Here is a 20,908-nt window from a genome sequence, read left to right on the forward strand (position 1 = left end):
AGCTCCAGATACCGTGTCCACATTTCCTGTGGCTGACACCCCCGCTCTGCTCTGACTGACAACGTTACCCCACTCGATTACTGAGGATGAGGTGGCTTTACTATATCTAACAGACACTACTGTTTGATAATCTGTAGAACTAGAGTTTTTCCGAAGACTGATAACACTGATATCTGTGATACCAGCTGAGCTTGGAGTACAGGTAAGTCTGAGTTCTGATGTTGGTGTGTCCAAGGTACTTGGTCCTGTTATGGTAATGGACTGACCAGACACTGAAACATAATAAAACATGATAAAATGATTGCGACATGACTATTCGCTCGATATGTCGACAGTTCAATAGTCACAGACTTGTAGCCTGTAACTTAAAATACAAAATACCAAGTCTAACGTATCAAGATGGCGATCCCGTCCAATCAAAGTCGATCAGTATGCAAGTTAGTTCGATTTGCTTACCCTGATGCAATGCATATAGAAATATATCAACATTATTCTAAACAATTTTGGGGTTTGTATCCGTAAGAACAAATAACTTCCATTATCAGACACGGGTTTAATTACATGGTGATATAATATTAAAGACCAGTAACCAGGGACTTGAAATACTAAATACCGAGTTTAATTAAAAATATGTATCAAGACAATAATCCCGTCCAATCGAGGTCGAGGACACCGTTGGAGATCAGTGCGCTATTCTGATACAGTGTATACATACATAAATATATTAGTATTATTCTAAACAGTTTTGTAGTTTTTATCCGGAAGAACAAACATCTGGTCCATTATCAGACACCGGTTCAATTACATGGCAATGTAATAAATTAAATTACAAATTACTTTGTGAAAATGGCATTACCATTACCATAACCATTACACAAATTTGAAATGCAATTAACCAAATAAATAGTTTTCCAGTTTAATAAAATAAAGACCATTATACGTACACATGTTTAGATTCCTATCAAGGAAACACATGTTTGACTTATTCTGATCTAATGACTGTAGAATATGTTAGTATCAACAGGTCGATCTTCTAATTCTAGTATTTCAAACGTGCTTCTTACTGCTTTTGTGACAGATTTACAAGAAATTTTAATACATTCAGAAAGAAACGAAAACAGATATTTTGTTTAACCGCTGAATTAAACATTTGGACAATAACATGACTAAATTTACAATTTTTTGTAAATATGTGTTATTTACTTAGTATTAATCTTAAGTTTGGGGAGAGTTGTCCGGACAATATTGAAGGTCGACAGATAGACAAGATATAGACCCTCACCCAACTGTCTGTCTCTGTCTTTTGTTAGTGTATGCAATCAAGTCTTTGTTTTTTGTTTTCATGTCTGAGTTACACAGAGATTCTGTTTGTATAAGTACTGATTGTTTAGCTGTCAGTCTGAGTTACACAGGGATTCTGTTTGTATAAGTACTGATTGTTTAGCTGTCAGTCTGTGAGTTATACAGGGATTCTGTTTGTATAAGTACTGATTGTTTAGCTGTCAGTCTGTGAGTTACACAGGGATTCTGTTTGTATAAGTACTGATTGTTTAGCTGTCAGTCTGTGAGTTATACAGGGATTCTGTTTGTATAAGTACTGATTGTTTAGCTGTCAGTCTGTGAGTTACACAGGGATTCTGTTTGTATAAGTATTGATTGTTAAGCTGTCAGTCTGTGAGTTACACAGGGATTCTGTTTGTATAAGTACTGATTGTTTAGCTGTCAGTCTGTGAGTTATACAGGGATTCTGTTTGTATAAGTACTGATTGTTTAGCTGTCAGTCTGTGAGTTACACAGGGATTCTGTTTGTATAAGTACTGATTGTTTAGCTGTCAGTCTGTGAGTTACACAGGGATTCTGTTTGTATAAGTACTGATTGTTTAGCTGTCAGTCTGTGAGTTACACAGGGATTCTGTTTGTATAAGTATTGATTGTTAAGCTGTCAGTCTGTGAGTTACACAGGGATTCTGTTTGTATAAGTACTGATTGTTTAGCTGTCAGTCTGTGTGATACACAGGGATTCTGTTTGTATAAGTACTGATTGTTTAGCTGTCAGTCTGTGAGTGACACAGGGATTCTGTTTGTATAAGTACTGATTGTTTAGCTGTCAGTCTGTGTGATACACAGGGATTCTGTTTGTATAAGTACTGATTGTTTAGCTGTCAGTCTGTGAGTTACACAGGGATTCTGTTTGTATAAGTATTGATTGTTAAGCTGTCAGTCTGTGAGTTACACAGGGATTCTGTTTGTATAAGTACTGATTGTTTAGCTGTCAGTCTGTGTGATACACAGGGATTCTGTTTGTATAAGTACTGATTGTTTAGCTGTCAGTCTGTGAGTGACACAGGGATTCTGTTTGTATAAGTACTGATTGTTTAGCTGTCAGTCTGTGTGATACACAGGGATTCTGTTTGTATAAGTACTGATTGTTTAGCTGTCAGTCTGTGAGTTACACAGGGATTCTGTTTGTATAAGTACTGATTGTTTAGCTGTCAGTCTGTGTGTTAATTTTTTGTCTCGGTGTCAGTATGATTGTATTGATGTTTGGGTACTTATGAAAGGACATGTGTATCTGTGTGCGTGTCTAACATGTGTGAGGTAATATGAGGGTATGTTTTTAAACTTTGAAAGTACGGACGAATGTGTGTATGTATGATTTTATATGTATATACATTGTACAGGTATGAATGATGCCATTTGTGGAAATAGGTAATATTATATAGGAATTATAACAGATGTGTTTTTGATGGCCGATAGTTCGAATTACTAAGCCCTCAGTGAAAATAAAAACAAACATGTGACAAGATGTGTCAGCTTACCATACACTATTTTACCTATTACACTATATATGTCGAAGCCCCACACAATATGTAACGTATCACAAAAGATATGTTACCGTGCCACACAATTTGTAACGTACTATTCAAGATTTGTAACAACAAATCTACGCATCACTTCCCCACCTCAGCTGAATTAAACTAAGTTGTGTGCTATATTTTCAACTTACACAACAACATGTAGCTAAAGTTCAGTGTGAAATTATTTGATTAACATATACAATGTATGAACTGTCCCTCCAACGTCAGTCATACCCCTTTATATTAAATATCTGTAGGCTTACGTATAGCTAAAGTTACGTTTTTTTTTTATCAATATGATAATACACATATACAAACTGTAGATTAAGGCTTCAGTGTACAGCCTGATTGAAATATAGACCATGTACACCCTGATTAAATATATATAGACCACGTACACCCTGATTAAATATATATAGACCACGTACACCCTGATTAAATATATATAGACCACGTACACCCTGATTAAATATATATAGACCACGTACACCCTGATTAAATATATATAGACCACGTACACCCTGATTAGATATATATAGACCACGTACACCCTGATTAAATATATAGACCATGTACACCCTGATTAAATATACAGACCATGTATACACTGATTAAATATATAGACCATGTACACCCTGATTAAATATATAGACCACGTACACCCTGATTAAATATATAGACCACGTACACCCTGATTTAATATATAGACCATGTACACACTGATTAAATATATAGACCATGTACACACTGTTTAAATATATAGACCACGTACACCCTAATTAAATATATACAGACAATGTACACCCTGATTAAATATATAGACCATGTACACTCTGATTAAATATATAGACCATGTACACACTGTTTAAATATATACAGACAATGTACACCCTGATTAATATACAGACCATGTACACACTGTTTAAATATATACAGACCATGTACACCCTGATTAAATATACAGACCATGTACACCCTGATTAAATATATAGACCATGTACACCCTGATTAAATATATAGACCATGTACACCCTGATTAGATATATAGAGACCATGTACACCCTGATACAATATATAGACCATGTACACCCTGATTAAATATATAGACCATGTACATCCTGATTAGATATATAGACCATGTACACCCTGATTAAATATATAGACCACGTACACCCTGATTAAATATACAGACCACGTACACCCTGATTAGATATATAGAGACCATGTACACCCTGATTAAATATATAGACCATGTACATCTTGATTAAATATATAGACCATGTACATCCTGATTAGATATATAGACCATGTACACCCTGATTAAATATATAGACCATGTACACCCTGATTAGATATATACAGACCATGTATACCCTGATTAAATATATAGACCATGTACACCCTGATTAAATATATACAGACCATGTACATCTTGATTAAATATATAGACCATATACACCATGATGAGATGTATACAGACCAGGTACACCCTGATTAAATATATACAGACCATGTACATCCTGATTATTGGGTATACAGATCATTTACACCCTGATTAAATATAAACAGACCATGTACATCTTGATTAAATATATAGACCATGTACACCATGATGAGATGTATACAGACCAGGTACACCCTGATTAAATATATATAGACCATGTACATCCTGATTAAATATATACAGACCATGTACCCCTGATTAAATATATAGACCATGTACACCCTGATGATATGTATACATACCCTGTACACACTGGTTAAATATATACAGACCATGTACATCCTGATTAAATATATAGACCATGTACACCCTGATTAGATATATAGACCATGTACACCCTGATTAAATATATAGACCATGTATACCCTGATGAGATGTATACAGACCACGTACACCCTGATTAAATATATACAGACCATGTACACCCTGATTAGATATATACAGACCATGTACACCCTGATTAAATATATAGACCATGTACACACTGATTAAATATATAGACCATGTACACCCTGATTAAATATATATAGACCACGTACACCCTGATTTAATATATATAGACCACGTACACCCTGATTAAATATATATAGACCACGTACACCCTGATTAGATATATATAGACCATGTACACCCTGATTAAATATATAGACCATGTACACCCTGATTAAATATATAGACCATGTACACCCTGATTAAATATATAGACCATGTACACCCTGATTAAATATATAGACCATGTACACCCTGATTAAATATATAGACCATGTACACCCTGATTAAATAAATACAGACCATGTACACCCTGATTAAATATATAGACCATGTACACCCTGATGAGATGTATACAGACCACGTACACCCTGATTAAATATATACAGACCATGTACACCCAGATTAGATATATACAGACCATGTACACCCTGATTAAATATATACAGACCATGTACACCCTGATTAGATATATATAGACCATGTATACCCTGATTAGATATATAGACTATGTACACCCTGATTAAATATATAGACCATGTACACACTGATTAAATATATAGACCATGTACACACTGATTAAATATTCAGACCATGTACACCCTGATTAAATATATACAGACTATGTACACACTGATTAAATATATACAGACAATGTACACCCTGATTAAATATATAGACCATGTACACCCTGATTAAATATATAGACCATGTACACACTGTTTAAATATATACAGACCATGTACACCCTGATTAAATATATAGACCATGTACACCCTGATTAAATATATAGACCATGTACACACTGTTTAAATATATACAGACCATGTACACCCTGATTAAATATATAGACCATGTACACCCTGATTACATATATAGACCATGTACACCCTGATTAAATATATAGACCATGTACACCCTGATTAAATATATAGACCATGTACACCCTGATTAAATATATAGACCATGTACACCCTGATTAAATATATAGACCATGTACATCCTGATTATTGGGTATACAGATCATGTACACCCTGATTAAATATATACAGACCATGTACACCCTGATTAAATAAATACAGATCATGTACACCCTGATTATATATATACACATCATGTACACCCTGAATATATATATACAGACCATGTACACCCAGATTAGATATATAGACCATGTACATCCTGATTATAGATATACAGACCATGTACACACGAATTAACTAGAAACAGACCACGTACACTCTGATTAATTAGATACAGAGAATTGGATTTGTTTACTTACCTGTACAAACTGCTGCAGTTAAAATGAACATTAAATCAAACATGATTGGTGTATTTGCCTGTATGGTGAACATGTAATCGTTGTTTGAAAACTGCCACAACTACCAGGAAGTTACGATGTACCCGGTAATAACAACGCAATCATAAAAACACCCAGGCCTGTCTGCCGTTTCATCGGAAAAACACGATGTAGACCTCTCCCATCGCGAGGTAAAAAGATAATATTGACTTACGACATAATCACGTCAACACCTAATTGGATATCGCTGTAGTTGAGTTAGATTTCCAACATTGTTAACAGGACTAGCCACGAAAAATATTTAAAAATACCTCTGAGTGTGTATGTGTACGTAACGGTGTGTGAGAAGGGAGGATGTGTGTGTGTGTGGCTCGCTATGGTAAATTTGCTATGATATTATCGGGCGAGGAAGAGATCCATGATTTGTGGGATTTTGACGACGTGGATTGTGACAATGTTCTATTGACCATCATGACATTTTACCATTGAATATGTGGTGAAACTTTTTGACCAATCTCATCATTCCACCAGGAGTTGTTTCCCTTAATACGCAATTATGGATTTCTGGCCATACCTTGAAATACCTTCACGTCCCAATTATGTTCATTTTGGTAGCTTCTGACTGGTTCATGTCTACGAATGTGTTTATTTCCTCAGTAGACATTTTTTTAAACGTTTGGTGAGTCGAGTTTCTGCTTCATTTTTTACATTCAGTAGTATTTTTGTTTGGCAAGGCATTTCCTGGCTCAAGCAAGGCCTCCAAATGCTAGTTGGTCCAATGGTTCACCACAGGTTCAATGGTCAATGAATGTCAGATGCCAGGATGGTCGGTAGAAAATTACAAAGACCAGGGCCACTTGAGCAGACGTACACTTACCCACAAACGCTTACGTACACATACATGCACCCTTACGTACACATACACACGCCCTTACGTACACATACACACACCCTTACGTACACTTACCCACACACCCTTACGTACACATACACACACCCCCTACGTACAACATACATACCCTCCCTTACGTACACATACACACACCCTTACGTACACTTACCCACACACCCTTACGTACACATACACACACCCTACGTACACATACATACTCTCCCTTACGTACCCATACACACACCCTTACGTACACATACATACCCTCCCTTACGTACACATACACACACCCTTACGCACACACACACTCATACCCTTACGTACACATACATATGGCAGGCCAAGTTTTCATTTATTCACGGAGCAATGTTGATCCAGGATTTTACCAAATTATATATGATATCTTGTAAGAAATAAGATACCTGATATAATAAAAGATACGAAATAAGAAAATAAAATAAGATATCTTATATATTACATGAAATATCTTATAAAGAGAAGTTTATACGATATCTTATCAAATATATATCTTTTAAGAGATATATTATATATTATAAAAGATATCTTATAAACTTCAAATACGATATCTTATCAACTTTAAATAAGATATCTTATATAATATATAGGATATCTTATATAATTTGGTAAAATACTAAATCAACATTGCTCCGCGAATAAATGACAACTTGGTCTGCCATACATACTACGTGGCTAGTCTTGTTAACAATGTATACAATATACCTCACTCAACTACTCTGGTATTCGATAAGGTGTGCACGTGATTTTGTCGTTAATCATTATATTTTTTTTATCTCGCGATTAGAGATATCCACAGCGTGTGATATGGTGGACAGGCCGGGCGTTACGTTGTTATAACTGGGTACATCGTAACTTCCTAATTGTTGGGACAGTTTTCAAACAACGATTACATGTTCACCATACAGGGTAATACACCAGTCATGTTTCATTTAGTGTTCATGTTAACTACAGCAGTTTTTACAGGTAAGTAAACAATGAACTACACCACTGGAGGGTGGCATAAAAGCCATATCTAATTGTCTGTATCTAATTAATCAGTGTGTACATGGTCTGTATATATTAAATCAGGGTGTACATGGTTTGTATAAATCTTATCAGGGTGTACATGGCCTATATATATATATCTAATCAGGGTGTACATGGTCTATATATATTTGATAAGGGTGTACATGGTCTGTATACATCTCATCAGGGTGTACATAGTCTGTATATATTTAATCAGGGTGTACATGGTCTGTATATTTAATCAGGGTGTACATGGTCTATATATATTTCATCAGGGTATACATGGTCTGTATATTTAATCAGGGTGTACATGGTCTATATATATTTAATCAAGGTGTACATGGTCTATATATATTTCATCAGGGTGTACATGGTCTATATATATTTCATCAGAGTGTACATGGTCTATATATATTTCATCAGGATATACATGGTCTGTATATTTAATCAAGGTGTACATGGTCTGTATATATTTAATCAAGGTGTACATGGTCTATATATATTTCATCAGGGTGTACATGGTCTATATATATTTCATCAGGGTGTACAAGGTCTGTATGTATCTAATCAGGGTGTACATGGTCTATATATTCCATGAGGGTGTACAAGGTCTGTATATATTTAACTGCGTGTACATGATCTGTATACTGTATTTAATCATGGTGTACATGGTCTGTATATATCTAATCAGGGTGTACATGGTCTGTATATATACTCAGGGTGCATATGTCTATACATATTTAATCAGGGTGTACATGGTCTATTTATTTAATCAGGGTGTACATGGTCTGTATATTTCATCAGGGTGTACATGGTCTATATATTTAAACAGGGTGGTCTGTATATATCTAATCAGGGTGTACATGGTCTATTTATGTAATCAGGGTGTACATGGTCTGTACATAATAAATCATGGTTTTCACTGAAGACTTAATGAACAGTTTGTATATGTATGTTGTCATATTGACAACAAAACGTAACGTAAAGTCTTAATATTTTTAAAGGTGTATGACGGAGGTTGGAGGGGACATATTTCATAACTCTATGTGTTGATCAGATAATTTCACACTGAACTTTAACTAAACAATATTATGTAAGTTGAAAATATAGCACACCACATCGTTTAATTCAGGGGAGATGGGTATGTGATACGAAGAATTTGTTGTTACAAATCTTGGATTGTACTTGACAAATTGTGTTGCACGTTAACAAATCTTGTGTGACACGTTACATATTGTGTGGTACTTCGACATATAAAGTGAACACGTCTTGTGTTTTTGTTTTCAATCAGAGCAGAGCAATTCGACCTTTCAGCAAGCAAAAACATAGCATCTGTTATAATTCCTATATAATATTACCTATTTCCACAAATGGCATCATCCATACCTGTACAATGTATACACAAGTAAAATCATACATACACACATTCGTCCGTACTTTCAAAGTTTAAAAACATACCCTCACATTCCCGCACACATGTTAGACACGCACACAGATACACATGTCCTTTCATAAGTACACAAACATCAATACCATCATACAGACACCAAGACAAATAACTAACACACAGACTGACAGCTAAACAATCAGTACTTATACAAACAGAATACCTGTGTAACACACATACTGACAGCTAAACAATCAGTACTTACACAAACATAATCGATGTGTAGTTCACAGACTGACAGCTAAACAATCAGTACTTACACAAACATAATCCATGTGTAGTTCACAGACTGACAGCTAAACAATCAGTACTTATACAAACAGATGCAAACAAATGAAAAAAAAGTTGTCTTGACAACTCTCTCTTTAAGGACTGATTGTCAGTTTTGTTGCTTTTGCATTGACTGATGAGGGGAGGTAAACCTCGTGCAAATGAAGTGAACTGTGAAGCAGTTCATGTACCATTTGCACGAGGTTCACTTCCATTCATCAGTCCATGCTAGCAACAACATTGATAATCTATCCATATATTTACGTTAACCAAATTAAAATCCCCGCCGTCAGGTTGCAAAAGTCGGTCGCGACGGTATGACGTACATGCGACACTTTGTAGCATGGGTTTACTTATCGTACATGGGTGCACAGTAGTGGAACAGCAGTCAGTCAGCTACTCTCGTCGCTAAGGTAACATAAAATATAGTTCCAAACACGTTTTGCTTATTACGATTTGTTCAAGATAAGATATTGACTTAAAACATTTTTGATATTGATGTTGTATAATACAAACTTTGCCATACCAATAAAAATACGAATTGAAAGCGCAGTGTCGACAGTACGGCGGTATTCGACGGCCCAAACCTGTGTCCTCCATATGTTTGTACTGCAATAGTAATGTGTCGCTGTGATTGATATAGCATGATACTGATACCAGTATGTTTTGTGTTGTTAGTGTTAACATTTAGGTTAATGTGTGATTTGGTCACTCGAGACACAAGGACTCGGTTGAAAAATTGAGCACAAGGTTAACATGGCAACGGTGAAATATCACAACATGAAAAATGTGTTTATATGCACTGTAAAACCTTTATAATTCGATTTTGTAGGGTTTGATAATGTGAATGAATGTTGGATTTTGAGTCTCACGATTACTTATTGATGTCATAATGTTACTCAAAATCTAAAACCTAACCCCTGTGATCGTATGTGATGCAGTCTAATAGCCGGGATGTTCAGAGATCGAGAAAAAGTGTAGCAATATAGATTTAAGTCGGAGATTAGCCGAGGATTTATGTTGTTTTCTTCAAGTGTGGAATTGCATTGTCGCACTGGCGTTTTAGGATGTAAATTCTGATGAAAGTAAGTAAAGAAACATTGATTTGAAAATTGGCGGTATTCGACGGCCCAAACCTGTATCCTCCATATGTTTATATGGCAATAGTAATGTAGTAATAGCAGTGTCCCTGTGAATGATATAGCATAATGCTGATACCAGTCTGTTTTGTGTTGTTAGTGTTAAAATTTAGGTTAATTTTCTGTGACCACTAAAATGGTATCAAGCATGGCATTCGAGATACAGCTAACGTTAGACCTACTGCGCTACGTAGGTCATGAGCTGGGTGCTATCGGGGGTGTCAGTGTTCTGTCAGATCCTGTTTGCTAAATTATCCGCATTATACTGATAATTTTATTAGCACATAAAGCGGATCTTCCACTTGTGTGTATAAACGTTTATAACAATGTTACACAATTCACAAAATGAAAGTCCATTCAAATCTGAGGCGGTACATTACTCGATCGTCATTGTAAACTCAGTGAATGTATTCACACGCCGGCAAGAAATTGATTCGCTTCTCAGAACAGAAGCACGCGACCCAAAATCTTCAACGGGAAATGAAGTAAGTTCATTGAGGCGGAGCGAAGAGAAAATGTAAATATAAACTTGTGAAAATACAATTGGGAAACGACACACATTAAAAAAAGTGTTAATTTATTTACGTTATTGTTCAAAGTTTTAATTCAATGGTTAAAACAATCTTTCGTTTCTTTGTCAATGTATTATATTTCTGTAAATCTGTCACAAAAACAGGAAGAAGCACCTTTGAAATACCAGAATGAGAACATCGACCTGTTGATACTAACATATACTACAGTCATTAGATCAGGATAAATAAAGCATGTGTTTTCTTAATAGGAATGTTTATTTAATCAATTACACTTCATATTTGTGTAATGGCACTCGTAATGCCATTACACAAAGTTATGTGTAATCAAATTAACATATTACTATGTAATTGAACCCGTGTCTGATAATGGCCAGTAATGTGTTCTCTCCAGGATACAAACTCCAAAATCCTTTAGAATAATGTTTTTTAAGGATACAAATATTTTAGAATAATGTTAATGTGTTTCTGAATACATTGAATCGGGATAAACAAATCGAATCGAACTGTGCACTGATTTAACCGAATCCCCAGTGACTATCACCTCCGGCATTCAGTTCATTGAGTTTTGGGTGAAAGCCTCTGCCTCGATACTCCTGTAGGGGTTCTCGGTCATTAACCATCATTATATCTAATACCATATTTTATTTCTCCCTTCTCCCAATACTCAAATAAAACCAAAAAACATCTTTCTTATAGCAATTTTTATTTCCTTTTTTTAATAAAAAACATACATTCAAAATTGATTGAAATCACACATTCCATTTAATACTTGCACAAAACCGATTTCCTATTTCTCCAACTCAGCTTTCATCCAATACCATCAAATAATTATAACCATATAATGAGCATAGTCAAAGGTTATAATACAGAATCATATCCTCTTTATTAATTAATTTGAATCAAATACATTAAATACATAAGAATTTCTTGCATTGAACATTACCAAAACTCTACCTATATAAACTTCTTATTTTTTTTTATACATAATAAGACATTGTTCACTGTATTAACCACAAGTATTTAAAAAACACTGAAATAAATCATACACTCACTCAAGTTAATAGTAATTTAAAACATTGTAGATAGTCATCCAGTATTCATATGCCTTCACACAATTGACCCTTTCTCATAAAGCAATTTTATTAACCCATTTTACTACCTAAATAAAATGTGGTAAATGGTACAGGGAACTATTCAAATTGACTATAAAGCGTATCGAAACACTCAAAAGTTGACTAGAAAATGGGTACCTGACCAGATTAACCTAAAAAATCTTTTAACATTTTCAATGATGCGAAATTAGCATTCGTATTGAATACTTCCTCAATTTTGCTTGCATCCATTGTTGTTTTAGCCAATTTTGATGCAACTAATGCAGAATCTGCCATTTTGTGCAGCCGCCCGTAATACTCTGCACTCTCCTTAGTGAACCAACCCAAGTGAGTCATCATTTGTTCAGCACGGTCAACTGAACCCGAGAGTGCCATAGTAACAGCACATCCTGATCTGAAGCTATGAGAGGTTTCCCCCTCATACAATCCTAGCACAACGAGATAATAGCGGAGCCTTTCATACACCACTGAATAGCTCACATGCTTATCAAGGACCCTGCCACTATCAGAAACCACTCGAAAGAGGTAACCTGTTGTGAGGTCGACCCCACTAGATTTTACAAACTGGAGAAAATCTAGTAGACCTTTCACTGGACAGACTGACTTGTCATCACATAGTTTGATGACGAAGGTGTTTGACCTACCCTTGCTACCCCGCAGTGTTTTCCTAAATGTGTGTTGAAAGACTAACCCCGAATTATCGTTAAGGACCTTGATTTCCTGTGTGACAATGACTGAGAGGTCACTGGCCCTGTCTCCTGCAAAAAAACTGCAATTTGAACCAAGCTTGGTCTCGGTTAAGGATGTATCTATCCTTCATGGACAGATCTGTCCTCCCTAGTTCTCTTTTTATGAACAAGGATATGGCTCTTATCTTTGTCAAAAAGATTGGCTTGGCTTGTTTCGGGAGAACATGAGACTTTGCTTGTTCCTCCTGAACTAACTTCAAATAACTTGACACTGAGGGAGATGCTGCTGGGTTCCCAGTCATAGAGATGGGATCCCATCTCCTGCCATATCCATGTACATCAAATATACCTACCAGCTGATTGATAATCCCTTCAACTGTCCCGGAGGCCAGTCGTGTAGGACAGGAGCATTCATCTCCTTCCTTGCTACCTAGATTTACACAACCTATATTATGCACATTGGTTTTACCCGAGCTATCCTTCCAAACAAGAAACTTTTTCACTTCCTGGGGAGAGCAATTATCCATCGTAACATTGGGCAAGAAGGACAGGAACTCCAAGAAACTTTTCAATATACTTGATTTCCTTTTGTACCCGGAAGTTGTCGTTAGCCTTTGATCCAACTCTGTCAGTCTATCATCAATAGTTTGCCAGTCCACATGCTTCTCTTCAACTTCCTGAAACAGGCCATCAATATATAACCAGGCACCTCAATGTTGGAGTTATGTACAGGCAAATGCAATTCTGTATGCATATAATGACCATCTCAACCCTTTCAAATCAGGGACAAACCCCTTACGTGAGGGAATATACAGGACTTCCATGCCCCCTTTCGGACCCAATAGGAGATGGCCTACTGATATTTCTTTTAATTTTGGCCACCATATCGGTAATGGCTGAATCTTTGGAAGAACCACATTAGCAGAAACTTTTTGTTCCTTCAGGAAACATAGTATTGGGTATACAAGTACAAATGGGGGGAAAACATAAGGGTTTCTCTCACGTCGTAAATCCTGAGTGAAAACATTTACACCTGATGAATTAGGAGTGGGCCATGGGGTAAAATGCTTTAGGACAGTACCCTCCCTTGATTTCATTGCATTTGAATCCAAGGCCATGAGGTCAATAGAGTGGGGACCATATTCATCCTTAACCATTTCCCATGTCTTCTCAGTTAGCATGCTGTCCCCCAATGATACGACACGAGATGGGGTATCTGCCTCATTCATAACTGAAGACACATAAGATAAGTGCAGGTCAATGTTGAATGTTGATGTGTGATGGAAGATCGCTTTCATGATGTCAGTTAGGGCAGTATCCCTGCCACCCCAGTTTTCCCAAACACTAACCACTGCCATGTTATCACACCTCAAGTCAACCCTCGAGTTCTCCAGTTGCCGTCCCAGGGAAACCAATGTTTGGAGAATTGCATCCGCCTCCTTGATGTGGATTGGTCGATTGTCACCTTCACCCCAATAATCACCTATAGTCACCCTATCATCCAATGCTACTACCGCTCCATAACGATACCCCTGAAGAATCAGTGGACATTTCAATTAACTTGTGGTATTCTGGTCTCCATTTCATACAGCCTCCCCAATTGTCCAAAAAGCACCAGTGTCCAAGCTCCTCACGAACGGAACCTGTGACTGGAATCTTCCTACTGTTCTTCAGAGCCACAGAAAGAGCTCTGTTCATTTCTCCGCAGAAAAGCTTGCAACCAGGTACAGCTATATTCATGGATATACATTTGCCGCAGAACCTTTGCAAGGTTCTGACATCCACCTCTGGGTGCGATAGGGTTTCTTCTCTGAGGTTAGCAAACTTAGTTTTTTTGTCATCAGGCAGTAGATAAGCCTGATCAATGGAGTTGATCAAGAAGCCGAGAAACCTCTTAATTGTGCCAGGTTCCAGAGAACACTTATCCAGTGCCAGAGTATAGCCCAACCTTGTCAATACCTGAACCATAGTATACACTATCTGCTTTGCCTCTATATATGGATTGTCCCCATTGTGTCCTGAAACCCCTAACCGATCATCAATATACTGCGCATTCAAAAATTGATTTTGTTCGAAGGTAATTTGTTACAACCATTCCAACAGACTGGTACACGTATGGGGAGGCTTTCCACCCAAAGGGCAAAGTGCAGTATGTCATAATAAAACCACCGAACTGAATGCCAAAATAATTGCGAGACCTTTCTGACAACAGAATATGATCATAATCTGATTTTTCGTCAAGGGTGATCATATAGGCATTCTTTTCAATCATTCTATGGACATCCCTTAGAGATTAAGGTACCTCTCATCATGGCAAAGTCGAGGCTTAGTGGGCTCGATTAGTAAGGGCATGATGACCTTTGGTAGTTCACACTCAAACTTTACCTAGGAGACTGAGAGAACCACTCTCTATTCTATTACACAACTCTTTCACAATGAAGTCTACATGGTCTCTACAATGTCCCGAGTTAGGAAAGTATTGTACTGGAGGTGTACTACTATCAAAAGCTCTACCTTTGAAGTTACCTTTGAAATGATGAAAAAAGTCATATATGTCTACACCATTTTCTAGCCACCCTGTAATAACTTTCCTCCCTTCATCATCATATCCCTGCAAAATATCCTTCCAATCAGACAGGTGAGAATGAAGTTGACCAGCTACAAATTTTGAGGGGTCTCTTAAAGATAACTTTCTAATATTGTAGTCCGTGTCTAGTTGCGACATTACGTGGGCATCGGACAAAGAGGCTCCACCATCCAATGTCACCCATGCTGGTTCTTGTCGGACCCTTATATTTGTCGGATTAAAACCACTTTCAAGTTCCCATTTTGGGACCTGTATACAATTTTTTGTAATTCCACCATCACAGCGGCCATCCTCTCTGCACCTCTGTAATACACAGAAGGTATGCATAATTCAAAAAACAGGACCAGCATAAGTAACATTGAAATAAGTGGAACCCCCTCGTCCGCTACCCACGTGAGTGTAACTCACTAAGGCGTCAGTGTCCTTTGGACAGCAGAGGAGGAAGTACCATTATAACTTACAAGCTAACCTATTTATAATAGTTTACTAAGAAAACAATACATAACTCTAGTATAATGTTAGTACAATGCATCTATAATATCTCCCAGTAGGACTACAAGCATCATGATCATTTCAATTATACATCACAATTGGTCATATATAAACCAAAAGCAAGTATCTTAATTATTGAGTGTTAATTAAATAAACAGTTTTATAAAACCAGTTGCTTTCTGGTAAAAATAATTTGACACTGTAAACATATGAACATTTGTTGTAATTTGCAATCTTCCAAGTATTACTTTTGCCTGAACTCTTTTACTTTTGGTCAATCTCTGACCTGGTGGGCTGTACTGTCACAAACCAGGCATGCTCCTCTAGGGCGTTGCCCAGGGTGCCTAAAACCACCCCTCCTATAATTTCTATACCCTTGACCATACCCTTGGCCATAGCCCTGCTGACCATACCCTTGCTGAACATAACCCTGATAAGATCCATACATAGGATTAGGATGTTGTTGCAGGGGAAAAGGCATATGGGCCAGGCCTGCCCCTGGTGGGGGTGATGTGACATACAAGTTGTCCAATGGCGACAGAGTGGTTTGTGTTTTCCCTACCAGTGGTGCCTCTTTCTTTGATTCTTTGGCTGTGTCTATGACATCCTTCATACACTTGGCAATAGCTTTTGATATCTTGTCAGACTCATTCCCCCCTAAGACAGATAGACAGAGATTTGGAAGGCAGACCTTAGACTGTAGTCTATGAACTTGTCACAAAACATTTAAGTTAGTGTTCCTCAGTTTTCAGGCTTTCCCCTGTGTATACTTGTAATTATTATCTCTGCGAGCATACATTCTCACTGAAAACCTCATCTGTCTACACTGTTGATATGTTTATCTATATATCTATACCTTAGATACAAATATATTTTGGTTAAATGCTCGTTAAATAGGTAAAAGACATTATAATATAAAATATGTATGACCACACTGACCATACCAATGATTTTCACTTACCTGTGCTTCTGTAGATGTTCCCGGTGCCTCAAGTAGATCCTGACCTTGGGGTTGTCCCTTCTCATTAGCCAGAACTATCAGATAATGTAGGAGGAGGCGTGCCTCTGATATATCCTCCTTGTTCTTTCCTGCCAATTCTAATAGATCTGAGAGGGACTCATCAGTGAGTTCATTTACAGATTTTTCCACATCCTGCTATCAAATCCCAGAGTAAATTATTCTACCACTACACACTCAACTTTCAGGATTTCCCTGATTAATCTTATTTGTATATAACTTGTAATGGACATAACCAGATGAATACTATCAACTAATCATAGATACCATTTATGCTGATACACAGGGGTGGGGTTGGGTAGGGTGTGAGGGAATAGGGGTATGAATATAGATATACATGCAATAATGGTATATACATATCATGACATGATGACAGATCAAGTGTTAACTGACATTCGACAATATGACTCGGATCAGTACACAGAGTTAAGTTTGGTTTTGTTTATTTTTCTTTTACATCCTATTACAACCAGGGTCATCAGTACCACTACCTGGTAAACTGCCCACCGTTGGTTTCAAACTCGCAACCCAGAGGTGGAGGACTAGCCACAAGGTTAAGTCAAATTTGATAACAATGGTATGTGTAACAAAGGATGGGACATAACTCTCTCACTGAAGTATTTCTGCCAGTGTGATGTTTTCAACATGTATTTCTATCCCCCTATTTGTTATTTCAGACACCCATACATTTGTTTTTTTTTTTTTTTTTTCAAAGCATAAAAACTTATATTTTTCAATCTCAACCAATTTATATCAAAAAGGAAAAAGGATCTAACAACAGGCATAGCCTATATAAATTCTTTCCTAAATACAATGTATATATATAGTATATAATCGTGTCCCCCAAATCCGGAAATCATATCCATTTCAGACATTTGTTGTCACTTAAAAATCAGACACCTAGTATCTCTATTCCTATTCAAATAATCAGACAGTTGTAAATATTTAAGACACTTGTTATCCCTTTTGTATCCATGTATGGATATGTGTTGGTCAAAATATAATTACGTTATATCACATATTTACCTTAATTATTTCATGCTTATTGATACTGATACCGGAAGGATTATCAGATAATTAATTTAATTATTTATTATCTGATTTATAATTATATTTCTACTCAACTACAAAACAGTTATTCCCTTCAGCCTTACCCGCATAGACAAGTCCTCCGTTTTACGACCTGCCATCATCCTTGCAAGGGCTTTTACCGGGGCACCCTCCTGGAGCCTTCTGATGGCAGGAAGGACATTCCTTCCTTTCAGAGTATGTCTCTTTTTCAATGTAGTTGGAAGGACCATGTTCTAAACAAGGGAAATATACTACACATAGAATACAACAAACAATCGCTATCGAACTCCAAAACGTGCTCAGGGACACCATTGTTGTTACTCCAACCCAATTATGTACCACAGCAGATGTTCGTACTCGAACGCGGTATAAACAATAATATTAGAATTACCTCCCTTTACCTGTTCAAGTCGTTGGTAAAATTAGCCATGCTCGAAACTATGTCAAGCAATATTTAAGTACGCAGTGTAACCGTCAATAAATATAACAACCAACACTATCATAATAGTACTCCTTACATGCATACCATATAACCAAATTTAGAAAAAGTCTTGCATGACTGATAGCGAGCAACCGGCCCTGAATGAAGCTGACCCCACCAGCTCGACGGATTTCCAATCCGTCAAGAAATATAACCATCGCGCCATCCAGGCGGGAAATAAGGCTACCAAAGCCAAAATGGACCATCCAGGTCAATGCCAACCAGGCTATTCCCGTTCCACGGGTTTTTAAAACATGCATATTTACCTGATCCTTTATCAGTCGAAACAGCGAACGTCCTCATGGATGGATGTTGAAGATGTCTATGACGTCACTTCCGCTTTCAGTGACAAGTCACTGAGGATCTCTGATGGTGTCCTTGGTTTGATTGGACGGGATTATCGTCTTGATACATATTTTAGATTAGACTCGGTATTTTATAATTAAGTCACTGGTCACCAGTCTGTGACTATTGAACTGTCGACATATCGGGCGAGTAGTCCCGTATCAATCATTCTATCATGTTTTATTGTGTTTCAGTGTCTGGTCAGTCCATCACCATAACAGGACCAAGTACCTTGGAAACACCAACATCAGAACTCAGACTTACCTGTACACCAAGCTCAGCCGGTATCTCAGACGTCAATATTATTGTTCTTCTAAAAAATTCTAGTTCTACAGATTATCAAACAGTACTATCTGTTACCTATAGTAAAACCACCTCATCCTCAGTAATCCACTGGGGTAACGTTGTCAGTCAGAGCAGAGCGGGGGTGTCAGCCATAGGAAATGTGGACACGGTATCTGGAGCTCAGCTTGTGTTTACCATCGCCACAAACATGACGACCTGTAATGATGGCGGAGCTTACCAATGTTTTATGGCAGTCACTCTAACAGGTGGTAATGGCGGTGTAGCTGATGCTGAAAAATATGTCACAGCTAAAGGTATGTATCCAGTGTCTATGGGAGACAAATCAATTTACCACTCCAGAAATTCCAGCAGCTCAATTTTTCTAATTAGCTTGTTATATAATATCCTTTCGAAATTATGATCGCGGGGTTTTCTGGCTGGCAATGTATATGGAAGATACATGTCACTTTTAACGGTAAAATCTTGTTTGTTCTAGTTCACTGTTCTTTCAGATCTCTGTTATATAGTCAGCGGAAAAAGTCAAATAGTCTGAGAGGTCGGATATATGTGTGATAAAACACAATAGTTTTAAGGACTCACACAACTAAATTAGCGAGTGTCCATGGGGAAAATGGGGAAAATGTGTTTCTAAGGTTTGTAGCTGTTTTCCTGAGTAAATAACATATGAAGTTGGTACTTTCTGCATACGAGAATAAAGAGTAGGGTCGTCTTGAGATTCTGAAAATCAAAAATATTCACTACTACTGAAAATAGAATGACGTAGGATTCGAGGTGTGAAAAGGCGGGAATTCCCCAGGTGGGGGTTCCCCTGTGTACTGTAAATATCAGCGTTACTGTCTTTCGAGTACCCGTGTGCTCTTATATGCCATTAAACCTAAACAATAACAATATTTAGCCGATAGAAAAATCTTCGAACATTAATGTGATATAAATTTCACATCATTTGAACTTTGAAATTTGAACGAGCGAATGAAAGGATTGGGTCACTAGTAATAACATATAGTAAAGTATTTAGTTGTTTGAGTCTTTTTAACTTGTCCACAGAATCAAAAACAAGCTCAAGTCGTGATATACTAATCATTTGTACTTTAGCTGTTAATAGGACGTTAAACAAAATAAACCAAACCAAACCAAACTAATCATTTGTACAGGCTTATAAATGGATGTTTCTGGAGAATAACGATAATGATATGGTCAAATTGTTCTTTCTGTTCAATGATTATAGTTCAACCGATATCCACTAACGACATGACCGTGTTTCCCTTCCCGAATGTGGAGAGTGTATATTACTCCGTGGGATCCTCGCTTACATTCACTTGTACTGGCACTGT

General features: G+C 37.0%; 2 protein-coding genes across 3 annotated transcripts in view; one reads left to right on the plus strand and one right to left on the minus strand.

Annotated features, from left to right (window-relative positions):
- The window catches only part of LOC117341380, a 137,747-nt gene that overhangs the window by 11,859 nt on the left and 104,980 nt on the right, over positions 1–20,908 (minus strand). The window contains exon 1 of one of the 2 annotated variants that reach the window (XM_033903234.1): positions 6,134–6,448. The exons of the other annotated variant lie outside the window; for it this stretch is intronic. The gene's annotated coding sequence lies outside the window, so the exon portion shown is untranslated. Of the gene's footprint in view, positions 1–6,133; positions 6,449–20,908 lie in introns of those variants that run through there. 2 annotated transcript variants of the gene reach the window in all.
- LOC117341378 overlaps positions 7,874–20,908 on the plus strand; it is a gene marked incomplete in the record, with an annotated part of 106,213 nt that continues 93,178 nt past the window's right edge. The window contains 2 exon segments of the mRNA XM_033903230.1: positions 7,874–8,045; positions 19,466–19,870. Coding sequence (XP_033759121.1) covers positions 7,973–8,045; positions 19,466–19,870 — 478 coding nt within the window.

The sequence above is a fragment of the Pecten maximus genome, chromosome 13 (genome assembly GCF_902652985.1).
Source record: "Pecten maximus chromosome 13, xPecMax1.1, whole genome shotgun sequence".
NCBI lineage: Eukaryota > Metazoa > Mollusca > Bivalvia > Pectinida > Pectinidae > Pecten > Pecten maximus.